Genomic DNA, 25,058 nt, shown 5'->3' with positions numbered 1-25,058 from the left:
ATGTAAGGCTTGGATGCAGCTGCTCGGCCATGGAAACCCATTCCATGAAGCTCTCTACGCACTGTTGTTGCGCTAATCTGAAGGCCACACCAAGTTTGGAGGTCTTTAGCTATTGACTCTGCAGACAGTTGGTGACTTCTGTGCACTGTGCGCTTCAGCATGTGCTGACCCTGCTCTGTCATGTGACGTGGCCTACCACTTGGTGGCTGAGTTGCTTTGGTTCCCAGTTGCTTCCACTTTGTTAAAATCCCACTAACAGTTGAGTGTGGAATATTTAGTAGCCAGGAGATGTCACGGATGGACTTATTGCACAGGTGACAACCTATCACGGGACCATGCTTGGAGTCACTGAGTTCCTGAGAGCGACCCATTCTTTCACCAATGTTTGTAGAAGCAGTCTGCATGCCTAGGTGATTCATTTTATACACCTGTGGCCATGGAGGTGATTGGTACACCTGAATCACATGATTTGGAGGGTGGGTCCAATACTTTTGGCAATATAGTGTATGTAGATCAGACCAAAATGAGAGACAAATGAGGAAGAAAGGACAGAGGGACTTTGTTCCATATCAGGTACAGTCCCTCTAAATCAGGGACAGTTGGCAGGTATGTAACACTGTATTGCTCTGGCCACAGTGTGTTAAAAAAAATCGTAAAAAAAAATGTAATATAAAAAGAAAAATACAATTCGAAAAAAAAAATACTTTTTTTTTTCTTTTTTTTGTGTACTGTCACCAGTCAGTGTCCCTGATCACAGTATCATATGATGACGCTGCACTGGTGACAGTATGTAAAAAAAACAAAACTGAATTTTGTTTTTCTAATTTCTGCATTTTCAAAAGAATTACAACTCATGCCATGCCTTTTACCCCCTCCACCCCCCCCCCCCCCCAGTGAAGTTGTACGATTTCAAAGTCGGATGTCATTCCGACTTGCGGTGCGACTTGCAAGACATCTGCCTAGATGCCTATGCCAATTGCACCTGAAGTAGTACATGCACTACTTTAGAAATTGGTGCGGATCTGACCAAGTCGCAATCGCACCATTATGACCGCTTTAACCACTTCCATATCGGGCACTTTTACCCCCTTCCTGCTCAGGCCATTTTTCAGGTTTCAGCGCTCTCACACTTTGAATGACAATTGCGCGGTCATACAACATTGTACCCAAACTAAAATTTTATCATTTTCTTCACACAACTAGAGCTTTCTTTTGGTGATATTTATTCATCACTGGGGTTTTTAGTTTTTGCTAAATTAACAAAAAAATACCGAAAATTCTGAAAAAAAATAGTTTTTCTTTGTTTTTGTTATAAAAGTTTGCAAATAAATAATTGTTCTTCATAAATTTAGGCCAAGATGTATTCTACTACATGTCTTTGGTGAAAATAACCCAAATCAGTAATTATTATTTATTCTGTAGGAAAGTTATAGAGTTCACAAACTATGGGATTTCTGAATATTGATCAATCCTGAAGTACTGATGGCCAATCCAATTTCTTGAGGTCCAAGAATGTCAGAACAGTACAGATATCCCCCAAATGTCAGAACAGTACAGATATCCCCCAAATGTCAGGACGGTACAGATATCCCCCAAATGTCAGAACAGTACAGATATCCCCCAAATGTCAGAACAGTACAGATATCCCCCAAATGTCAGGACGGTACAGATATCCCCCAAATGTCAGAACAGTACAGATATCCCCAAATGTCAGGACAGTACAGATATCCCCCAAATGTCAGGACAGTACAGATATCCCCCAAATGTCAGCACAGTACAGATATCCCCCAAATGTCAGGACGGCACAGATATCCCCCAAATGTCAGAACAGTACAGATATCCTCCAAATGTCAGGACGGTACAGATATCCCCCAAATGTCAGAACGGTACAGATAACCCCCAAATGTCAGGACAGTACAGATATCCCCCAAATGTCAGGACAGTACAGATACCCCCCAAATGTCAGAACAGTACAGATATCCCCCAAATGTCAGGACAGTACAGATATCCCCCAAATGTCAGAACAGTACAGATATCCCCCAAATGTCAGAACAGTACAGATATCCCCCAAATGACCCCTTTTTGCAAAGTAGACAGTCCGACGTATTTCATAAGAGGCATGGTGAGTTTTTTGAAGTTGTAATTTTTTTGTCATAATTTTTTGGAAAATTAAAAAAATTATTTTCACTATTTTTTTATATACTGTCATCAGTGCAGTACAGCGTCATCATATAACTGGCATGGCAGTGATCAGGGACACTGACTGGTGACAGTAAAAAAAAATATATAATTTTTTACATTTTTAAATTTTTGTATTAGTTTTAATTTTTTATTAAATTTTTTTCTCTTTTTTCAAGATTTTTTTTTCATATTTCACTATGACCAAAGTAGTATAATGTTATCATAGTAACATTTTACTACTTTGGGGAAGTGATCAGTATTTTTTATTTTTTTTTTACACAATTTGCTTATAGCAAAGAATTACTTTGCTATAAGCAAGCATTTACCTGAATGACATCGATTCATTCAGGATTATTTTTGTGCTTAGCTGTGATTTGGCCATGGCTAATCATATGACACAGCTGGGCTGTGATTGGTCCAGCTTGTGCATGTGATCACTGTGACCATTCACAGCTAGACACACTTGTGTACAATGGATGGCATTAAAGGAAGCCATCCATTGTATACAACTGTCATGTGACCTACTGTGATTGGTCACAGCCAGGGGTGGACTGACCATTCAAGCATTCGGGCACTGCCCGAGGGCCCGGGGTCAGTAGGGGCCCCCAAGAAATGCCCCTGGTACCTTTTTTATAGGCTTTTTTGAGTGTGGGCAAGGACACGGGGGCCCCATGATCCCCTATTGCCCGTGGGCCCCATAAATTGTCAGTCCGCCCCTGGTCACAGCAGGTCACATGGTACTGGCAACAGGGCCGGTACACAGATCTGTCATCGGCCATGTCCGAGATATACGGCTGGTGACAGATTGCGCTGCCCTGCGGGCAGGCGCACTGCACTGAAAGGATGCCATATGGCCTCCACCAGGAGGGACGAGGTGTTTTGCCGGTCGACTTTGTGCTATTGGCCGGGCGGGAACCGGTTAATTGCGGACAATAGGGTGCAACTTGTCATGTGATTTGCAACTTACATAGCATGGCAAATTGCACCTGGTGTGACCTGGGTGTTACTAAATACCTCGGAATGTCTACTTTCCAAAAAGGGGTCATTTGGGGGATATTTGTACCCTCCTGGCGTTTTCGGCCCTCAAGAAATGAGATTGTCCGTCAGCACATCAAGATGGATCGATCTTCAGATGTATATCCCATAGTGAGGACTCTACAATTTTCCTACAGACTAAATCATAGGCACTGATTTGGGTTATTTTCACCAAAAAAATAGAGAATACATTTTAGCCTAAATTTGTGAAGAAAAATTACGTATTTGATAAAATTTTATAAATGCAAAGAATTGTGGGGGGGGGGGGGTTCGTTCTCTTTTTTGGTTATTTAGCAAAAAAAAAAAATCAAAACCCCCAGCGGTGATAGAAAGCTGTCTTGAAATGAAAAAGATCGACAAACAGTTCATTTGGGTGCACTGTCGCATGACCACGCAATTGTTAATCGAAGCCTCAGAAAGCTGAACATTGGCCTGGCCTGGAAAGGGGGTGGAAGTGCCCGGTACTGAAGGGGTTAAAAGAAGTCTCCGATCACTTTGTACAGCCGGTGACACGTGACCACCTCAATGACACCAACCAGGACTCTAACCCCATGACCGTCCTGTCCTGCCAACAACTCTCACTCGCAGGACACGCCCCTCCCAATCCTGCTCTGACGTCACTCCGCCTTTATAAGGCGAGTGCTGGAGGTGGTGGAAGTACCGACCTTGAGGAGGAGCTGGTGAGTAAGGTAGGAGGGGCTTACGGTCACGCCTGCTGCTGTTGGCGGGGGAGAAGTCGGGGGGTTTTTTGGTGTCACGTGGCGCTGATGCCCTTTGGCTGTTTTGTGGTTGTCTTTGTAGTCTGATCTCCCTACCGACCTATCTGTCCTCACTCTGCACCGCGAACTCAGATATGGCTTCCAACGGCACCGACTCCACCGAGCAGATCCCCGAGCAGATCCCCGAGCAACAGGTGAGGAGTCCGGGGTGTGGTGGATGGGGCAGACCCCTCTCTAGACACACATTGATCGCAATGTATCACAATGTCGGCTGTGAGATTGTTACATCAACATTCCACGTGACAGACCCTGTTACCTTGTTACCAGTCATTGTTACATTGTTACATTCATCATTCCGGTGACATGACTTTTTTTTTATATTGCATTGGAGGATCTATCCTCTGGAATGATGAATGTAACATTGTAACCAGTCATGTGTGTTGGAGGATCCTTCACCTGGAATGATGAATGTAAGAATACTGACTTTTATTCCCATGTGACTGATCCTTGGTGACATTGTAACCAGTCATCTGTGTATTAATGTTACATCCAACATTCCATGTGACAGACCCTGTTACATTGTTACCAGTCATCTGTTACATTCATCATTCTGGTGACATGACCTGTTACATTGTATTATAGGATCTATCCCCTGAAATGATGAATGTAATATTGTAACCAGTCATGTGTATTGGAGGATCAATCACCTGGTATGGTTAATGTAACATTGTAAAAATACTCAGATGACCTTTATTCCCAGGTGACATGGTAACCAGTCATCTGTGTACTGTTACATTCCTCATGACACTGTTGCATTGTTAGTCTTCTGTTACATTCATCATTCCAGTGACATGACCTGTTACATTGTATTGGAGGATCCATCACCTGGAATGATGAATGTAACAATATGCAATCGACCTTTATTCCCAGATGACAAATCCTATGTACCATTGTTACTAGTCATCTGCGTTGTCTATTGGAGGATCTAATCATTGGAATGATGAATGTAACATTGTAACCAGTCATATGTATTGGAGGATCCTTCACCTGGAATGATGAATGTAACATTGTAAGAATATGCAGATGACCTTTATTCCCAGGTGAGAGATCCTGTGACATGGAAACCAGTCATCTGTGTATTGTTACAATGTTACATCCAACATTCCTTGGACACTGTTTTCCATTGTTACCAGTCATCTGTGTATTGTTACATTCACCATTCAGGTGACATGACCTGTTTCATCATTCCAGAGGCTAGATCCTCTAATACAATGTATGTAACATTGTTACCAGTCATCTGTATTGGAGGATCCATCACCTGGAATGATTAATGTAACATTGTAAGACAACTCAGATGACCTTTATTCCCAGGTGACAGATTCTGTCTAACATTGTAACCAGTCATCTGTGTATTGTTACAATTTAGCATCCAATGTTCCATGTGACAGACCGTTACATTGTTGCCAGTCATCTGTGTATTGTTACATTCGTCATTCCAGTGACATGACCTGTTACATTGTATTAGAGGATCTAATCTCTGGAATGATTACTGTAACGTTGTTACCAGTTATCTGTATTGGAGGATCTGTCACCTGGAATGATGAATGCAACAATATGCAGCTGACCTTTATTCCCAGGTGACAGATCCTATGTAACATTGTTTCTAGTCATCTGTATTGTTTGTTGGAGGATCCTTCACCTGGAATGATTAATGTACATTGTAAGAATATGCGGATTACCTTTTGTTCCCAGGGGACAGATCCTGTGACATAGTAACCAGTCATCGTTGTATTGTTACATCCAGCATTCAATGTGACAGACCCTGTTACATTGTTAACAGTCATCTGTGTATTGTTATAGTAATCATTCCAGTGACATGACCTGTATTGGAGGATCTATCCCCTAGAATGATGAATGCAGCTGTCCTTTATTCCCAGGTGACAGATCGTATGTAACATTGTTACCAGTCATCTGTATTGTGCATTGGAGGATCCATCCCCTGGGATGCTGAATGTATCAATGCACAGATCACCTTTATTCCCAGGTGACAGATCCTGTGTAACATTGTAACCAGTCATCTGTTTTGTTACATTAATCATTCTGGTGACCTGACCTGTTACACCTGAAATGATGAATGTAACATTGTTACCAGTCACGTGTATTAAAGGATCTATCCCCTGGAATGAGTAATGTAGCATTGTAACCAGTCATCTGTGTATTGTTACAATGTTCATCACTCCAGGTGATGGATCCTCTAAATCAGGGGTGGGCAGCTGTTGGTGAACTAAAAGTCCCATCATGCCTCTGCCTTTGGGAGTCATGCTTGTAACTGTCAGTTTTGCAATGCCTCATGGGACTTGTAGTTCTACAACAGCTGGAGGGCCACAGTTGCCCACCCCTGCTCTAAATGCATAAAAGGCGACTGGTTACAATGTCACATGGGGGTCTGTCACCTGGGAAGAAGTTATCTGTGTTACAGGAATGTTCCTAATTCAACAGGGAAACCCTATGTAACATTGTAACCAGTCATCTCTATTATGCATTAGAGGATCTGTCACCTGAAATGACTAACAATACACAGATGACTTATCCCCAGGGGACAAATCCTCTAATGCACAGATGACTGGTTACAATGTTACCCCTTTGAATTAGGATCTGTCACCTGAAATGATGGCTGTAACAATACACAATGACTTATCCCCAGGGGACAAATCCTCTAATACACAAATGACTGGTTAAAATCAGTGTATTTACTCCTTGTCCTGCCCTAGGCAGCACTAAATTCCCCCCAGCCTCCTTGCAGTCTCAAAAGAATTCCAGCCGGTGTTTAGTGAAGAGTGGCTCCAGAGAGGATGGGGCCGAGTTGTACCTCAGCATGAACATGACTGCCAGGGCAACCAGGTTCTCAACTCCAACCAAGGGGACGGCTTGCTCCTGCAGGGGGGACAGGTGAATTGGCCCAGTGTGCAGGAGCAGGGAAGCAGGCAGTTCAGATGAGCTTGTAGGGGAAGCGGCTATCTTATGACAGCAGGGTGGGGGAACAGCATGGCCCCCAAAAAATTGCTGCCCCAGGCAAACTCCTTGTTTGTTTCCTGGTAAGTACTCTGATACGCCGCTGGTTACAATGTTGCACAGGATTGATCACCTAGGAGAGTCATCTGTGTTTTGGTTTGTTCGTTATAATTCCAGGTGAAGGACCCTGTGTAACATTGTAACCAGTCATCTGTTTTGTGTATTAGAGGATCTGTTACCTGTAGTTATGGATGTAACATTGTAATACACCCTTGATTCTAATCCCTAGGGAGACATTCTCTTCAAACAGATGACTGGTTACAATGTTGCAGGTTTCCCCTTGGAATTATGAATTTATTACTGTAACAGAATGCAGGTGACAGGTGTATCCAGCTTTACATTGAGACATTCAGAATTCCAGGTGAAAGGTCCTGTGTAACATTGTAACTAGTCATTATTATACAGTATTTATAAAGCACCAACAGTTCACTCAGTGCTGTACATTACAATGGGGGACAGAACATGCGACAGTACAATAACAATACGATACACAAGGGGTTCGAGGGCCCTGCTCCTTGGAGCGTACAATCTAGGAGGGAGGGGATAGTGGTACAGGAGGAAATAGCTGTGGGGGATGGATTGGTGGGAAGATTGGAGGTCGGGAATTAGCAGGGGGTGGGGTAGATTTCCTTGAGGTGGGTTTTCAAGTGCGCCTAGAAGAGAGTAGATGATAGTCTGATGGATTGGGGTAGGGAGTTCCAGAGTATGGGTGACATCCTGGAGGCGGGCATGGGAGGAGACTAGGGAACTGTGGAGCGGAGGGTGCATTTTGGGTGGTATTTGGATATCAGGTCGGTGAGTTAGTTTGGGGCAGTATTATGGACAGCTTTGTACATCAGTGTTTAGGATTTTGAATTTTATCAGTCATGTGTTGGATCTGTCCCCTGGGGATAAGAATCAAGTGTGTATTGCTGAATTCACAAGTCCAGGTGACAGATCCTCTAATGCACAATACAGATGACCAGTTAGTGTTACAAAGGGTCTGTCACCTGGAAAGAATCAATCTGTATATTTATACAGTAGGTCATAATTCCAGGTGACAGACCCTATGTAACATTGTAAACAGACATCTCTATTGTGTATTAGAGGATCTGTAAGCTGAAATTAAAAACTTGCAATCATTTCTGGTGACAGACCATAAATAACAGAAGTCTGTTTGATTGTTTGGATGTTGCCGTAAAGGGTTGGTCCACCATGAGCAAATAGTGTTTGGTGTAGAGAACCCACAAATGTCTCTTGGACTGGGGAACCTCTCTGTATGGTGTTGGTATCCTTAAGCTGATCTCCAGGCAAATATAAATGAGGAATTTTGGCCAATTGGCCCATTAAGACAAAATGGGTCCAAATCTGACCACCTACAGACTTGTAGGCTCAACATCTCAAATGTGTGCCTTCAGAATGCACGAGCATACAAGTTTGTATACTAAAGTGTGCCCCTCCAACTTTAGCAGAAGGGGGGTGTCTACTGGTGATCAAACAGACTGTATGCAAGCCAACTTTATTAGACTACCTGGATTTTCTGCTTCCAATGTAAGGGCAACATAACTCCTTTATGATCTGCTATCTGTAGATCACAGCATGTCCTTGCAGGAAACTATCTGAATATCATGCTTACAACCAGTCTAAGGCAGTCAGCAGTATTTCCTACACATCTGCCAACCTGGGTCAGTTGTAGTGCCTGGAAGGTGTCCAAAAGATAAGCATCCTACTGTTGAATCTATTTTCATTTTGTGGAAGGAGGTGATGAGTTTAAAGGAAAGTCAACGCAAAAGATTTTGATTCTAGATGGTGCCTGTTGAGTTAAATAAGCATCTATCTTAAGTCGCATCATGCCTCTACCTTTGTGAGTCATGCTTGTAACTGTCAATCTTGCAGTGCCTTGTGGGACTTTTAGTTTGGTAACAGCTGGAGGGCCACCAGTTTGACACCCGTGTCCTAGACACTCCCAACAGCCAGATCTTCCCACCATAATACTTAGCTGTTTCCATCCACCTGGAAGCAATGTTCTTGCCCACCTTTGTCTTCCAGCTTCTCCTGTTGGGCGTGTCTGTAAAGGTTCCCTCTTGTACAGGCCATGGTATAGCTAGTAGGTCATTCATCTGGGCTTCTGTGTTGAGAGACCCATCACTGCTTGTCCAAGCAGCTGCTTTGGCTTTCATGTTTGGTTATATGGGGTGGGGGCAGTTTAGTCTTTATAGTAATCGGACTGATAATTGTAGGCAGACCTTGCTATTAGTCTTCAGTCAATTCCATATATGCATAATTTCATAGATAGTCCAGTTTATACCAATGTACATTCTGTATCTGTGGGATCTACCTAGAAGCTGAAAGTCATGGTATTGGGCACAGCTACTCCAGTGATCTCCACTAGCTTCCAGGTCCCAAGCTGCTGTCCTTCTGCATTGTGCTGGGATAAAAGTAAGAATGTTTAAAGAATTCCAAGCATCAGCATGTTGTACTTGGTTACATTGGTCCAGAGTAACTATGTATATGACCTACCTGGACAATTCCTCTAAAAGCTGAAAATCGCTGAAGTAGACACCACAACCACTGATCTTGGCTTGCTTCTGGGTCCTGTGCTGAGCAAATGCTCTCCTTCATTGTCAACACAAGAGGTTGGCTGCTTGGTGTGGTCATCAGTTGGGAAATACTTTGGTTTTCTCAAATTTAAAGCATTTTGATTGGACAGCATAGACTTCATTGCCTCTGCACCTTGAATCTGAGAGGGAGGGACCACATGTATGGTATATGCACATTTATTGGTCAAGCTGGAACAATGTAATTTAAAAAAATCAGGGATTTTTTTCATATACAAATGGCTTGCTAGAACTACTTCTGTAGCCATGGGGCCAAATCAGGTAAAAATGCAATGACTGTTTCTAATATCTTTCCAATGTATTTAACTGATCTAGAGTTTGTTACTCACATTCAACATTTGTAGGTTTTTGCAGATGAGTTTTGTATGTGCAACTGTCACGAGTCTTAATGATGCAAGAGAGCTTGAATGAAGTTCCTAAGCAGAGGTTGTTGGTGGAAACCATATATCCAAATGATCTGGAAATGGTGACCTTTAACTTCAAGTTTTGTTTCCCTTTTTTTTTTTTTTTTTTTTTTTTTTTTTTTTAAAGGTTCTATTTACACTTCACAATTTGGAATTTTGGGCCAAATTGCTGTGGTTCTACCCATTATTCCAAATGTTGTGGAGCAATGTGCTTGTCAGTTGACAGGATTGAACAGCAAACCACTCCTTTTTTTTAAAAGTCATGTAAAGCTTGTCAAATGGACAGGGGATGGAGGGGTCAGGCTTTAGTTTAGTATGGTCAAAGTGTGTATACTTCACTTCTGGGTCACAGTGCAGTTGTTTGCTCTCTTGTGACCCAGAATTGGCAAAGACTAAAGCCCACTGTTGGTTGTCAGAGCTGCTCCCCCAGGTCCTGGAGGGATCACTACCATTTTGTCTGGATCTACCCAGATGCCTGATTGGCAGCTGGCTCAGCCTTTTGGTCTGACACAGCCAGCTGCTCACATTCCCTCCCCTGTCTAGTACTCCAGTGAGTACTGGAGGGGCAGAGCAGTGACTGACAATTACCACTCTGCTCCAAGCAGACTGACATTATCAGAATTTATGTGATTGCTCAGTTCTCAAAGCTGGTGGGGGGACAGTTGCAGCATCAGACTGGTGTAGCATCAAGGTGAGTCTTGAATGACAAACTTCTTGTGGTGGTTTTGTTGGGTTGGTGGTTGTGCTGTTCAGTTTTGTGGCTTTAGATCTACTACTGACTTTCACTCAAGGTTACCCCTCTACTTAAGCTTTTTTTTTTTTTTTTTTTTTTTTTTTTTTTTTTTCTCTACCCTAATTGATTTGACAATCTGTTTTGCAGGTTTTTGGTTAGTCAGTTTATATTTTTGTTCTTTCTAGAATGTTGTGGAACGTGTTGCCAATATACCTCTAGTGAGCACAGCCTGCACATTGGTCAGCGGAGTGTACACCTCTACCAAGGACAGTCACCCCTACATCCGCAGCGTGTGCGATGTTGCAGAGATGGGAGCCAAGACCTTAACTGGGGTTGCAGTCACTGGATCAAAGCCCATCTTAAGCAGGCTGGAGCCACAAAGTAAGTGATGTTTGCAGTGATAAAGTGAAATTTCCAGCATTAAAAACTAAACCTTAAGTTTAAATGGGTAAAACTGACCCCTGGCCTTTTAAAAAGCAAAACTGTATCACAATCCAGTCCATAGGTGTGACCCAATCGGTGATAACCATGGGGAATCTAAATCTTTGCAGGGCTTTCTTTAGGGGTCAAGGTAGCTCTGCATTCAGTAATCTTCCTCACAAGGATGGGTTTTGTCCTAATAGCTAGGATTGTTTTGCTCTATTAGTTTTGGGGAAGGAAAGAAATTTGTAGAAATCTTGGTGAGCCAACTTTTTTTTTATTTTTTTTTTTTTCCTTCCATCATATTAAATGCCTTTTAGTAAAGGGTGTTTCTTGTCCCTAAAGGTACAATGTGCTTGTTCTCAACTTTGCTGTGCTAGGCTTTTTGGTTCAGGATCATCCTCAAATACTAGCAATCTGTAAAACACCTTTTTGACCAGGGTGCCCAGGCACCTCAGGGTGCCTTGAGGTTTCTTCAGGGATGCCTTGGCAAAATGTCTATTGCCCAAAATGTTTATTACAAGCCTGCCTACTTGCACAAAGCCACAGGCTTTCATTTTGACCTAACCACCATTTGTCTTGACAACTAGTGACATCATTCGATTAAGGAGGATGTTGGTTGCCTTCACAGCATCCTTGTTTGACCCTCCCCCTCTCCCATCAGTGCTGTGTTCACATTAGCTCAGTGATGGAAAAACCGATGTGAGGACAAACATCGGAATACTAGTCAGTATCAGTGTTTCTGCTTTGTTAGGATACATTGGGTGTCCTACAACAAATTTTTTGGCTTTTTTTTTTTTTTTTTTTTTAAAGGGTTCCTTGACTGAAAAAAAGGTTGAAACACTGTTGTAAAACATTTATTGAATAATGTAGGCTCAGCATAGCCTTTCACTAGTGAATCTCTCTGGCTGAAGGACTGGGAGCAGAGCACCTTAACCAGTGTGGCTGGTAGAGGAACCTCAACTACCACCTTGTCAGCTCTTCATTAAGTAGCATGAATTCTGTAGGGTTGGTTTTATTTATTTATTTTGGTCTGAGATAAAGTCAGTGAGTGTTTAAATTCTAATGCCCAAAGAGTGTTTGTTCCAAATGGATTAGGCTTGTTAAATTTTTTTTTTTTCTTCCAGTTGCAACAGCTAATGAATTGGCTTGCAAAGGTCTGGATAAATTGGAATCAACTCTGCCTATTCTCAATCAACCAGCTGAGAAGGTAAGTGCCTACTACACAAACAATTTCCTCTTCTGAAAGCTTCCTTTTTGGATTAGACTGGCATGTCAAAGTCAAGTGAGGCAACCACATGGACTTAATGCTTTTGAGTGTCTTTGCTTACTCACTTTTTGGTCTTTTAAACTGATGCAGAATTGCCACTTTTTTATACATTTCATAGTTTTATTAAATGGTACCCAGGAAGTGGGAGCTAGTGCTTGCTCTACTCACTTCTGGCTTTTTGCAGAGTGGGGCATGGAATGTGCATTTCCAGCACTAAAGGTCTGACTGGTGTCTGCCACTGAAGTTTCCAGCAAAGCGATTGTCCAGGTTTTTTGCTGGGGGCACAGTGGGGGTTATTAAAGCTGGAGTGAAAAATCCTAATGCAGCTCTGCATAGGAACAATCTGCTTCCAGGTTCTATTGGCAGAGCTTCATTGAACAAGCTGATCTACTATGCACAGCTGCACCAGATTCTGAGTGCACCATGTTTAGTAAATGTATCAATCCCTGTAACCCTGTATCAATCCTCTGAAACATGACTGTCAACTGCATTTCTGTGCCACAAGACTGCTTGGCTCCAGCTATGCACATATCAGGGCTCAAAATTGGTTGGAGGAGCAGCACAAGTATGTATTCTCTTGCAGGTCACAAGTGTTGACCAAGGGAGTAGAGTGAAGACCTTGTCCATGTAGCCGATTAAACCTTCAGTCAGCTGGAAGATGTATTGTAAAGCTGGCCATAACCGTTTAGGTTTTTGGACAAATTCTTTGAACATTTTGGTGAATAAGGTATCTGTTTATGACACACAGAATAGCTGCGATTCAGAGGATCACAGCTATTCTCTGGTCATTCACAGTTTGACACCCAGGAGAATATGTTCAGCCCTTCTCTGGAGATCTGTTCTCCCTCCAGATTCTCCAGCCCAGAGCTGGAGAATCGGAGGGACCGCAAACTAAGCAGGGAATTTACCTCTGCTTAGTAAACTGATCTTTTACTGTAATCTCTCGATTTATAGTAAAATCAGCCATTTTCCAGTGTTTGTAGACCATTCTCCCTTCGTTTGGAGAACTGATCTACATATGCTTCATAAACGGCATTCACAGGAGAACTGTGTTCTCCGAGAATGCCGGAGAACTGAGCAGCGATCTATTACTGCTGGTTCTTAAACTGACACCTAAATGTCTTTAAACATTTGAGTTTAAAATTAATGTAACTTCTAAACTATCTCCAGTGAAAAATTTGAGAAGTTTTCTTTCCTGTCCCTTTGAATATTCCCATCACTGCTGTCAAACATCAATTTGACCCCACTAATTAGAAAATCTGATCTAATCCTAGCCAGTGTCTGCCAATCAAGTACTGCTATAAGTCACTGATTACTTATTACTATTATAAAAACTTTTCTTTTTGTGTGAACAGTTAGGATTTTGTTTACCAAAAATATGCAGCAGAATACATACTGACCTAAATTAAGCAATTTGGTTTTTTTAAATCCTTATGTAGGAAGTAAATAATTTGTCCATAGTGGGGGAAAAAATAAAGCCCAGAGGTTATCAAATACCACTATAAAAGCTTTGTGGGGTGGAATGCCTAAATCTTTGTGTACAGCCAGTGGTGGACTGACAACTCATGGGGCCCCCAGGCAATAGGGGATCATGGGGCCCTGTGTCCTTGCCCACACCCAAAAAAGCATATAAAAGGTACCAGAGGCAGTTCATGGGGCCCCCTACTGACCCCAGGCCCTTGGGCAGTGCTCGACTGGTCAGTCCACCCCTGGGTACAGCATTGCATGACTGCAATTTTTGTCAGTTAAATGTAAGTGAAGTATTGCAGAAAATGGCCTGCTCAAGAAAAGAGTTAATCTTCTGGACGTCAACTGGCTAACATCTGTTTTATTAATACAGATTCATGTTGGACTTCAAAGCCCCCTCTTCTCAGTTCATAGGTCAATTGAGTTGTGCAAATAACCAAAGTGTACAAAACAAACAACGTTGTAGCTATTTGCTTTAAAATGGCTTGTAAATTTTTTATGAACTGTTTATGGCAGTCATTAAACTTCATAATGAAACTGTCAAAACTTTTTGTCACTTTCATGCTAACCTGACTTCATCACCTTCACCTGCTGTAGCTGCCCAGTGAGTATAAAATGAGTGGATGGCTTGTGTGGTGCCACAACTGCTTCTTGCAACAGTTTATCACTTGCTAGATTGGTGGGCAACAGACCTGCAACTGCATTTCCTGCAGCAGTGGTATGTGTTTGCTTGTTTTTCAGATAAAACAAAGCAAAGTCTAATGTTTATCATGCAGCTGAAGTTGGCTTGTGATTATCAGCTTTTTTTTTTTTTCTTATGAACCCTGAGCTGATTAGTGAATATCTGCTGCATAAGGGCCTGTTCTCTGCTTCCACTGAAAAGGAGCAATTTAACTTGGCAAGCCACACTAGAAAAGCTTAGTGGGCTAAGCAGAATATGAATTGTTCTATCATGGTCAAAGCATGGAAGTGTGCAGTCAGGCAAGCAGAATACAAAAGTGTTGGTCCTACCATTGCCAAGGGGAACCCTACAGTTTGGCCATTATAGAAAATTCATATCCTTTTTCCCCAAGTTGAGAAGTGTGCAGTCAGGCAAGCAATATGAAGTGCTGATCCTACCATTGCCAAGAGGGGAGGAGAACCCTACAGTTGGGCAAGGATATGAGTTCCATCATAGCCAAATCAGGAACTGTGCGGTCAGGCAATAATGGGAACTCGTATCCTTGCCCAACTGTAGGGTTCCCCCCCCCGGCAATAAGACCAGCACTTTGTATTTTTGCTTGACTGCATACTTCCTGGCTTTGGCTATGAGAGAACAATTTTTATATCCTTGCCCAGCTGTAGGGTTCCTCCCTTGGCAATGGTAGGACAAACAGTTTATATTTAGCCAAATCAGGGAAGCGTGCAGTCTGGCAAACAAAAGTGTTGGTCCTACCATTGCCATGGGAGGAAAGAGTTGGGCAAGGATATGGATTGTTCTGTTTCCTCCTGTGGCAATGTTAGGACCAACACATTGCCAGACTTCATGCTTCCCTGATTTGGCTGAAAATACAAACAAAATACAATTGCCAAAGGAGGAACCCTACAGCTGGGCAAAGCTATGAATTGTTCTATCATAGCCAAAGCTGGGAAGTGTGCAGTCAGGCAAGCAGAATAGTGTTCATCCTACCATTGCCAAGGGAGGAAACATTTTGTTGGGCAAGGATACAGTGAGGAGCAAAATATGAAGTCTTGGGTCTACCAAAACCACTAAATACTTTGCACTTTTGAGGACTTTTTTTTTTTTTTTTTTTTTTTTTTCTTCTACAGGTGGTATCGGATGCAAAGTCTCTGGTGACAGGAGCTCGTGATGTAGTTGTTGGTGCAGTTACAAGCACTGTGACAGGTGCTCGGGATACTGTAACTGGTGCAGTATCTGGTGCTATGTCTGGTGTCATGGGCCTGGCAACAGGAGCCATCCAGGGCAGCATTAATGCCACTCGATCTGCAGTGTCAACAGTGATGGAGTCTCACGTGGGACAGTTTGTGACCAGCAAAGTAGATACAGTGTTATGGAAAACTGAGGAATGGGTTGATCATTACCTTCCCCTGACAGATGAGGAACTGTGTAAGTAACAGCACCAGTCAGACTGCATATATAGTGGGGGCATTAAAACTTTTTTGGGGAGGCTAATCACTAATGTGGTGGGGGAGCCAATTGATGTGGTGGTGCAGTCATGTGCTGCTTCTCCCTTCCCTGTCCAGTCAGAATGGGAGAGGGACAAGCCCTGACTAACCGCAATAGAGAATCAGATCCCCCTCCCCTGCTGCAGAGTATTTGTAATATTCAAAACTGGACACAAATGTAAAGTCTGATTTCATCAGAAAAGTATAACTTTCTTGCATAGGTTTCATCTGTTTAAAGTTAAGCTGCATGTAAATGGCGAAGTGGTAATACACCCAAAACAAAAATATATTGCAGCTTGGCAATATGATGTGGTGGCTGCATTACTCTTTCCACTCCCCCAGGGGCAGACTGACAACTCATGGGGGGGGCCCCCGTGTCCTTGCCCAAACTCTAAAGCCTATGAAAGGTACCAGGGGCATCTCACAGGGCACCCTACTGACCTCGGGTAGTGCCCGAGTTTCCAAATGGTCAGTCCACCCCTGGGCTCCCTTGTCTTCACCTGGCCAAAAGTACAACACAGCCTGTATTAGTGCCCCCCACTCTAGATGAGGGAGCACCTTTTGGACAACTGCTTCTTCTGAGGGGAAGAAGTGTTGGACTAGTAGATTTAAATACACTAACAAATTAAAGCCAAATTCCAACTCATTCGTAGCAGTTACAGCAAACTGTCTACCTCATAGGATACAGGTTTTACTTAAAAGCTGCTCACTGTAAGCACCCCTTTCAGTGTTAAAATTTCTTTCCTGTAGTCTGATGCATTGTGCAGTGCTCAACCACTAAAATATATGGATAACATGGTTTCATTTTGTAACCTTGTGTTCATCTACAGACCAAAGGGGTGAACTTAAATTGCTTTTAACTGATTTAGTCTGCAGATCAGTCTGATAATAAAACCCCTTAACTGTTAGTTTACACATCTGCCTGAATTAACTCCTTAATGTCCACTTTTTTTAATTTAAACTTTTTTTTGTTTTACTCCTTTCACATTGACAAAAGTGCAAAAGTATAATTTAAACTTGTGCTTTATAACAATTATAATTGTCATTTTAAAACTGCACATGTTGCAGAAAAGTGCACTTGTGTACAGAAACTATTTAACACTTGTCAATTTTATTTTTTTTTTTGTGGGTTTATAGATAGTGTTTGTAAAGCCTCAAGGTTTTTACCCTCATGCATTCTATACACAAAGGCCCTTCCACCAATACTCGCCTAAGCCCCCTTGATCCAGCAGTGTGTCTCTGCTATCCCAGGACTAACCCCTCATTGGCTGAGCAGCAGGAGCCATTGGCTCCTTTCTGCCAAGAGGGGGTCAGAGCCAAGCCACAGCTACATGTGCCTGGACACATGGAGCAGTTGGTGCCCCATAACAAGCTGCTTGCTGTGGGGGCACCTGACGGGTGGGAGGGGCCAAGAGCCTATGGGGGACCTGAGAAGAGGATCCAGGCTGCTCTGCACATGACAGGTAAGGGGACAGTCTCTTTAGAGAATTTAAGCCTTTAGTATTGCTCTAAAGTGGTATTAAAAGCCTTGTGTTAAGGTGTTACTTACCACCTCCACCTCAAGCAGAACCACTTGCTCTGGGCGCACAGATGGGTGCTCCTTCCGAGCTGCTGGTCTATGCATTCATAAGACAGAGCTGTGGCTTAGCACCCCACTGTCCTAACTGGCTCACTGTCTGGCAGGAGTCAATGGCCTCATGCTGCTTTCTTCCCAATGAGGGCGTCCCTATAGCGCAGAGGCTCTCATGAACATTGCTAGATTGAAGGGGGCTCAGGTAAGGGTTTGGGGGGGGACCAGAACAGGGTACACACAGAGCCTTGTTTGTCTTAAAGATATTTTATATACCACTTTTTGAGTTATCACAGCATAAACTGGTCTGTAGTAATGTAAATTGGTCTGGAATAGAATGGGTAAACAGATATGAGCTGAAGTGGTTAATTAGCAAGGCCGGCCAGGTCCTTGACAACCAATTACACTTCAGCTGTCAGCAGGGGAACCCTTTCAACTGAGTGGGCAAATGTTGCTGGCAGGTATTCATATTAGCAAGTATCAGTACTCTCTGTATAAAGTATGCAAAATCCACATGGTAGGGATGCAACAATGCACTTTTAGCATGGTTTCATCCCTATGTGGATTTTTGCATACTTAAATTTTTATTTTTGCAGATGGCTCTAGCTTTGAAAATGTATTATATATGGCATGCTTGTTGGAGCCCAACCTCCTGTAGCTGTAAGATGAAGGTGCCAGATGGACATCAGGGATGGATGGGAGCAGTAACAATGAGGCAGCTTAGCGTGAAAGTGCAGTAACAGAGGAAGGTGCCTAGTCTTTAGTTAGACTCATTATGTGGTAATCGGATCCAGGTGGAACATCCAGCAGAAAACTGTCTATAGGATCAGGAATTAGTCCAGGATGTGTCTGTACATCAAAAATGAAGCTTGGAGAGCAGTCGGAGGAGGTGAAGTGCCGGTAATGCATTTCAGAGCATGCTCAATAGGCTCCTTCAGACCCCCCCCCTTCACCTCCTCCATCTGACTCTGCTCTCCAAGCTTCATTTTTGATGCACAGGCACATCCTGGACTCTACTTCCTGATCCTATAGACAGTTTTCTGCTGGATGTTCCACCTGGATCTAATTACCACAATGAGACTTTTTTTTTTTTTTTTTTTTTTCTTGGCTCTAAATTCAATTTAAAAACTACTCAAAGCTAAAGTTCATGTAAAATGTTTAATGGGTACAGATTTGCTGTAAGATTGTGTGAATAGATGTAATGTAGTCCTTAAGAATTGGTGAAGAGCTCTTATCCCAAAGGCTACACATGAAACTATGTACACGGGTCTTGTTACCTGGCTGAAGGCAAACACAGTGTTTACCTGTTGCCTTATTTAAATGTTTGGCTTGTAATGTCTTTGACTTTTTTTCCTTTATAGCTCAGCTTGCATCCGCTGTAGAGGGGTTTGAGGTTGCACCATTGCAGCAGCAGAGGGAGCAGCAGAGTTACTATGTGCGCCTGGGTTCCCTGTCTTCACGAATTCGTCACCACGCATACCAACACTCATTGGGCAAGGTGAGGAACGCCCAGATGAGCACTGCAGAAGTTCTGTCTCAGCTGCACCAAACTTTTGATCTGGTAGGAATTTTGTTGGATTCATGCATGTGAGCTATGCAGCACAAACTATTAGGGAGTCACGGTTTTCTTTGTCCCTCCCCTTGAACTTTCAAGGTGGAGTCTTTCAATCAGAGTGTTCAGGGAGGAAAAGAGAAACTGCACCAGTTGTGGGTGGATTGGAGCAAACAGCAGCAAAAAGCAGGAACATCCACAGATGGCGAAGAACAGGTAATGGATTGAGACATGTGATTTGTATTGCTTTATATGAACATGGTAAACTAAGTAGTCCTTCCAGGTACTGTGTGCATCTGTAACAAACCAACAAATTTCAGATGAAATGAAAATCCAGCACATTTAGTGATATGAATGTAAACCAGCCACACCTAAAGTGTTGCAGAAATCAGGTGACCCAGGGCTGAGAAGTGCCACAAGGAACCTTGAAGACACCTCCACTGCCCAGATAATATCCCAGGCAGCTATGAAGACTTGCATCTTTTTTGCCTACTGGTTGCCATATTCTGGAAATGGGCCAATTGGTGTACTGGAGGGCTAGCTTCCCTACTATGTATTTTAACCACTTTACCTCCAGAAGAGTTTACCCTTCTTGACCAGGCAATTTTTGCTATTCAGCACTGCTCTATAACTGTCAGTTGCTTGGTAAAGTTACTCTGTACCCAAAATCTTTTCTTCAAAGTTTTCTTTTGGTACTTAATCACCACTGGGTTATTTGCTATATAAACCAAATACAATTTTTAAAACTTTTTTTTTCCTTAATCTTAAATGTAGGCCATAATTCAGCTGCACTTCCTTGGTAAAAGTAAATCAAATCTGTATTTGGTCTGAGTTTGTCTACAAACAATATGCATTTGAAAATTGATCAATCTTTATGTACTGAGCCAATCTTTGAGGCCCCAAAATGCCAGGACATTACAAATATCCCCCAATAACCCCTTTTGGAAAGTGGACAGTCCAGAGTATTGTGTGTGTGTGTTCTGAAATCTAATTCTAAACATTGTTGACTCCCTTCAAAGACTGCATTAGTGTTGGAATATTATTGAATAGAAGTCTTCCAAAATTCTAACTTCAAGTAAGAGAACCAGCTATTCTGCACTATGAATTTCAATTTGAATCAATTAGAAAAAATCAAATCTGGCTGAAAATAAACAATTTTTGCAAATGCAACAATTTGTTACTTTGATCCAGGGAATATCCACTTTGCCTCTCAGGATCAGGAAGGAATTTTTTTTTTTCCCTGCAGGAGCAAATTAGCCCATGCTTTACTGTGGGGTTTTTTATGCTCTGTTTGGACTTAAAGGTTTCACCACATCTAGACTCTAAATGTAATCAGTTGCTGCCATGTGATTGGTAACAAATTGCTAATCAGTTAACAATTTAACAGGTGTACCAAATGGTGGCCAGTGAGTGTTTGTGCTCATGGCACTGTCATTCAATACTTGTGTATTGAAGTGGTGGCAAAGGCGTATACCTGTTAATAAACCTATTAACCACTCTGCATTTTCTGGGATCCCCACCATGCTGTTCATTCCTCCTGGAACTGCCACATAAGCAAGCTGGCAGGCTGCTTTGGGGCACATCTACCCTGTCTATCATAGACATGTTGCAACTCAGTCACACCCAGGGGCATTTGTGAACTTGGGCACTGCCTGGGGTCAGTAGGGGGCCCCATGAGGTGCCTCCGGTACACTTTTTTTTTTTTTTTTTTTTTTTTTCCCTTCCTTCATAGGCCTTTTTTGAGTTTAAGCAAGGACACAGGGGCCCCATGATCCCCTATTGCCCAGGGGCCCCATGAGTTGTCAGTCCACCCCTGGTCACACACCCCTCATTACAGGATTTGGCAGGAGCAAATAACTTCTGCTGCTGTCCTTTCAAGAGGGAGAGCACAGCACCACTGCAGGACAGTGCTGGATCAAGAGGGACAGTGCTGGAGTTTTACTTAAAGTGATTGCACAGAACAGGAGAGCATACATGTGTGTTTTGGGGGGGGGGGGTAAAACAAATTTATAATGTAATTGCAAAGAGCTGGCAAGTCTTCAGTCCCCCACCAGTGCTTCTGGCTACTGTTTATTGCCCCCATGGGGGGCACTCATGCATGCTCATTTCTAAGCCCTGCTGCTGTACCCATTTACAGTGGGACTTGACCCCATTCCCTCATCACTGGCTTTGACAGTGCTGGGAGCCACTGGCTCCCTGTGGCCCAGCAAGACACAGAAGTGAGTGGAGAGAACTGCTGCAGATGTGCAGTGTGGGATTATATAAAGGCTCAGGTAAGTAAAGGGGGTGGATTCCAATACCTATATTTTTTTTTATTTTTTTTTTTCTACCTTAATGAAAGGTAGAATTTTGTCTTTAGAACCACTTTAATGGTCTTTTTCTGTCCCACTGGTCTTCTAGAAAAGCTATGCCATAAGACTTGCTTTGATGTCAATTTCTTAATTCTTTGAACAAAATGAATGTCCTTTCTTTTGCAGGCTCTTGACTCCAGAGTGCTCAGCATGACACAGATTATGACTAAACGGCTTCAGACAACATGCTTCACCTTGATATCTGGGGCTCAAGGCCTCCCAGCCAACATCCAGGAGCGCATGCAGCAGCTGCGGCAGAATGTACAAGAACTGCACACCTCATTCACCTCCGCTCGCTCACTTGGTGATCTTTCAGCTGATATTCTGGCACAGAGCCGAGCAAAAGTCACTCAGGTCCACAATCATGTGAATGAGCTTTTCAGCTACGTAATGGCAAACACCCCCTTGACTTGGGTGGTGGGACCTTTCGCTCCTCAGATCGTTGAGCGTCCAGAAACTCCGGAATGCCAACAAGAATGAATGTACAGGCACTCTGAATGTGTTACCATTTTTTGTAAAGGGTGTTATGAATCTTTAAAAGGTGTTAACATGGCATAATTGCACTGAATCTCCTGCTGCACTTTTCTTAAACTAGCACTTATTACAAACCTCATTCTGAAACTGCCTTGTACAATTTGCCAAAATACACTAATGTGTGATCTGCAGATGGTCTCTGGCTTCTTTATTTTGCATTTATCAAATTAAAGGGACATGATGGTCTGTCTACTATAATGCTGTTAAAAGGCTGTTGTATAGCATAGATTACATCTCAACTTGGGAGATGCCCCATCTCATTTGAAAGCAAGATATAAAAATAATGGTGGTCTTCCAGGGGAAGGTATTTCCAGTTTGTTGACCCATTTCCTATATTATTTTTTTTTTTTTTTTTTTGGAAAATGGTTCATAACAAAAGGAACCTCTACAGAAGAGGGTGGGGTGTTATTGATGGCAATAAGGGTGTAGCTCTAGCACAGTGGGTCTCGACCTTCCTAATGCCGCAACCCTTTAATACAGTTCATGTTGTGGTGACCCCAAACCATAAAATTATTTTCGTTGCTACTTCATAACTGTAATTTTGCAGTGGGAGGAAGGAATGGTGCCCCATCGTTGGTATCGGGGAGGAAGGAATGGTGCCCCATCGTTGGTATCGGGGAGGAAGGAATGGTGCCCCATCGTTGGTATCAGGGAGGAAGGAATGGTGCCCCATCGTTGGTATCGGGGAGGAAGGAATGGTGCCCCATCGTTGGTATCGGGGAGGAAGGAATGGTGCCCCATCGTTGGTATCGGGGAGGAAGGAATGGTGCCCCATCGTTGGTATCGGGGAGGAAGGAATGGTGCCCCATCGTTGGTATCGGGGAGGAAGGAATGGTGCCCCATCGTTGGTATCGGGGAGGAAGGAATGGTGCCCCATCGTTGGTATCGGGGAGGAAGGAATGGTGCCCCATCGTTGGTATCGGGGAGGAAGGAATGGTGCCCCATCGTTGGTATCGGGGAGGAAGGAATGGTGCCCCATCGTTGGTATCGGGGAGGAAGGAATGGTGCCCCATCGTTGGTATCGGGGAGGAAGGAATGGTGCCCCATCGTTGGTATCGGGGAGGAAGGAATGGTGCCCCATCGTTGGTATCGGGGAGGAAGGAATGGTGCCCCATCGTTGGTATCGGGGAGGAAGGAATGGTGCCCCATCGTTGGTATCGGGGAGGAAGGAATGGTGCCCCATCGTTGGGGCACTATTCCTCCCACTGACACCAATGATACTTACCTTGCTGACTCCTGCTCCACCCTGGGCTCGCTCCCTCTCCCATCTACAGCCAGCATACCTGGCTGCAGCATCATCTGCACGCTACAGACACTTACCTGTCAGCTGTCTTCCTTCTCCGGCTGCTCCCTCGCTCGAAATTCTTTGATCTTTGCGCTGCTGCTTGGCTCAATCGCTGGTGATTGGCCACCTGTGTGCCTCTCCTGAGCTACAGTTCCGGCGGCCAATCACTGGCGAGGAGGCGGAGCTGTTGAGTGATCTCGGATGTGGCCAGATGACAGGGGTGGAATGTCATCCCGCACACATTGCAGTCCAGAGAAATGTAGACGTATCTGCATGTGGGCGGACCCGCCTGGAGACTGATAGAGGAGTGGTGTCTCGGTTCCTAAGACCATCGGAAATGTGTTTTCCGATGGTCTTAGGAGACCCCTGTGAAAGGGTTGTTTGACCCCCAAAGGGGTCACGACCCACAGGTTGAGAACCGCTGCTCTAGCATGATTAAGATGAGATTAGTCTGCCCTTTAATTGTCTACTTGAAACAGCTGAAAGTAATTTATGAATGTGCTACTACACAACTTCCAAAATTATTAGAACACCCAAGTCAATGGGTTTAGGTGTATAAAATCAAGCACTTAGGCATGCAGACTGCTTCTATAAACACTTGTGAAAGAATGGGTCGCTCTCAGAAGCTCAGTGAATTCAAGTGTGGTATTGTGATGTTGTTGCCTGTGTATGTCCATCTGTGACATTTCCCAGCTACTAAATATGCCACACATCTATTAGTGGTATTATAACAAAGTAGAAGCAACTGGGAACAGCAACTTGGCCACCAAGTGGTAGGCCACATAAAATGACAGTGGTTTCAGCACATGTGACAGCATGCAGAAGTTGCTAACTGTCTGCAGTCAATGGCTAAAGACCGTCAAATTTGGTGTCCATTGTCAAACTACAACTGCGTAGAGAGCTTTATGGAATGGTTTCCATGGCCAAGCAGCTGCATCCAAGCCTTGCATCACCAAGTGCAATGCAAAGCATCGGATGCTATGGTGTAATGCATACCGCCACTGGACTCGAGCAGTGGAGATCTGTTCTCTGGAGCAGGGGCAGACTGACCATTTGGAAACTCGGGCACTGCCCGAGGGCCCAGGGTCAGTAGGGGCACCATGAGATGCCCCTGGTACTTTTTTTTTGAGTTTGGGCAAGGACACAGGGGCCCCATGAGTTGTCAGTCCACCCCTGCTCTGGAGTGCAGAGCCACTGTCTAGCAATTCAATGGATGTGTCTGGGTTTACTTTTATCAAGGAAAACTGTACTATCCTGATTGCTTTGTCTAGTTTGGAGGGGGGATTGTGGTGCAGGGTTCTTGGCCCCTTAGTTCCAGTGGAGGGAACTCTTAAGGTGTCAGCATAGTGAGACATTTTGGACAATTTCATCCCAACTTTATGGGTTGTTGGAACAGGAAAGGGTCATCCCAAGAGTGGCTGTGGATGTTCTGCAGAGCTGGGGGAAAGGAGGGGGTTGTAGATTGTACAAAGCCCCCTACCCACAGCTCTCACTTTGCACAGTTAGGATAGCTGGGAATGCAGAGGTGGAGAGCTATAGTTTGGTGTGCAGCAGTGAAATGTGGGTAGGGGGGGGGCAGGTGAGAACTTGGGGGTGTAAGCTGTGGATGGGGAAGTGTGCAAAGGTGGCATGTGACAGAGGGTAAAAAGGGAAGGGGGGGAGGTGAGATGGGGATTTTACTAGGGCCAGCATGGCTATAAAT

The 25,058-nt window shown here is 43.6% G+C and overlaps 1 protein-coding gene across 3 annotated transcripts; it reads left to right on the top strand.

Annotated features, from left to right (window-relative positions):
- Positions 1-3,880: 3,880 nt before the first annotated feature.
- PLIN3 (perilipin 3) lies at positions 3,881-22,202 on the top strand. 3 transcript variants are annotated; one of them, XM_089655672.1, is made up of 8 exons: positions 3,881-3,905; positions 4,018-4,129; positions 10,927-11,122; positions 12,289-12,371; positions 15,708-16,005; positions 18,996-19,195; positions 19,289-19,402; positions 21,664-22,202. In XM_089655672.1, the coding sequence occupies exons 2-8, from the start codon at positions 4,070-4,072 to the stop codon at positions 22,015-22,017; spliced, it is 1,305 nt and encodes a 434-aa protein (XP_089511798.1). In that variant the 5' UTR covers positions 3,881-3,905; positions 4,018-4,069; the 3' UTR covers positions 22,018-22,202. The 3 variants fall into 3 exon arrangements, with proteins under 3 accessions (XP_089511798.1, XP_089511799.1, XP_089511797.1); XM_089655673.1 differs by lacking the exon at positions 3,881-3,905 and having other exon boundaries at positions 3,923-4,129; positions 18,996-19,132; XM_089655671.1 differs by lacking the exon at positions 3,881-3,905 and having other exon boundaries at positions 3,925-4,129.
- The last annotated feature ends 2,856 nt before the right edge of the window (positions 22,203-25,058 follow it).

Source organism: Staurois parvus, unplaced genomic scaffold (genome assembly GCF_062004578.1).
Source record: "Staurois parvus isolate SC_StPar_1 unplaced genomic scaffold, SC_StPar_1.0 ptg000860l, whole genome shotgun sequence".
NCBI classification, from domain to species: domain Eukaryota; kingdom Metazoa; phylum Chordata; class Amphibia; order Anura; family Ranidae; genus Staurois; species Staurois parvus.
The sequence above is the reverse complement of the archived record's forward strand: the minus strand, read 5'-3'. Positions and strand labels throughout refer to the sequence as shown.

Excerpts from the sequence above, each read along its gene's own strand:
- PLIN3 (XM_089655672.1), top strand. The coding sequence starts at position 4,070 with ATGGCTTCCAACGGCACCGACTCCACCGAGCAGATCCCCGAGCAGATC. Across the intron at positions 12,372-15,707 it reads TCAATCAACCAGCTGAGAAG|GTGGTATCGGATGCAAAGTC; the intron begins GTAAGTGCCTAC and ends TTTCTTCTACAG. Across the intron at positions 19,196-19,288 it reads TGCACCAAACTTTTGATCTG|GTGGAGTCTTTCAATCAGAG; the intron begins GTAGGAATTTTG and ends TGAACTTTCAAG.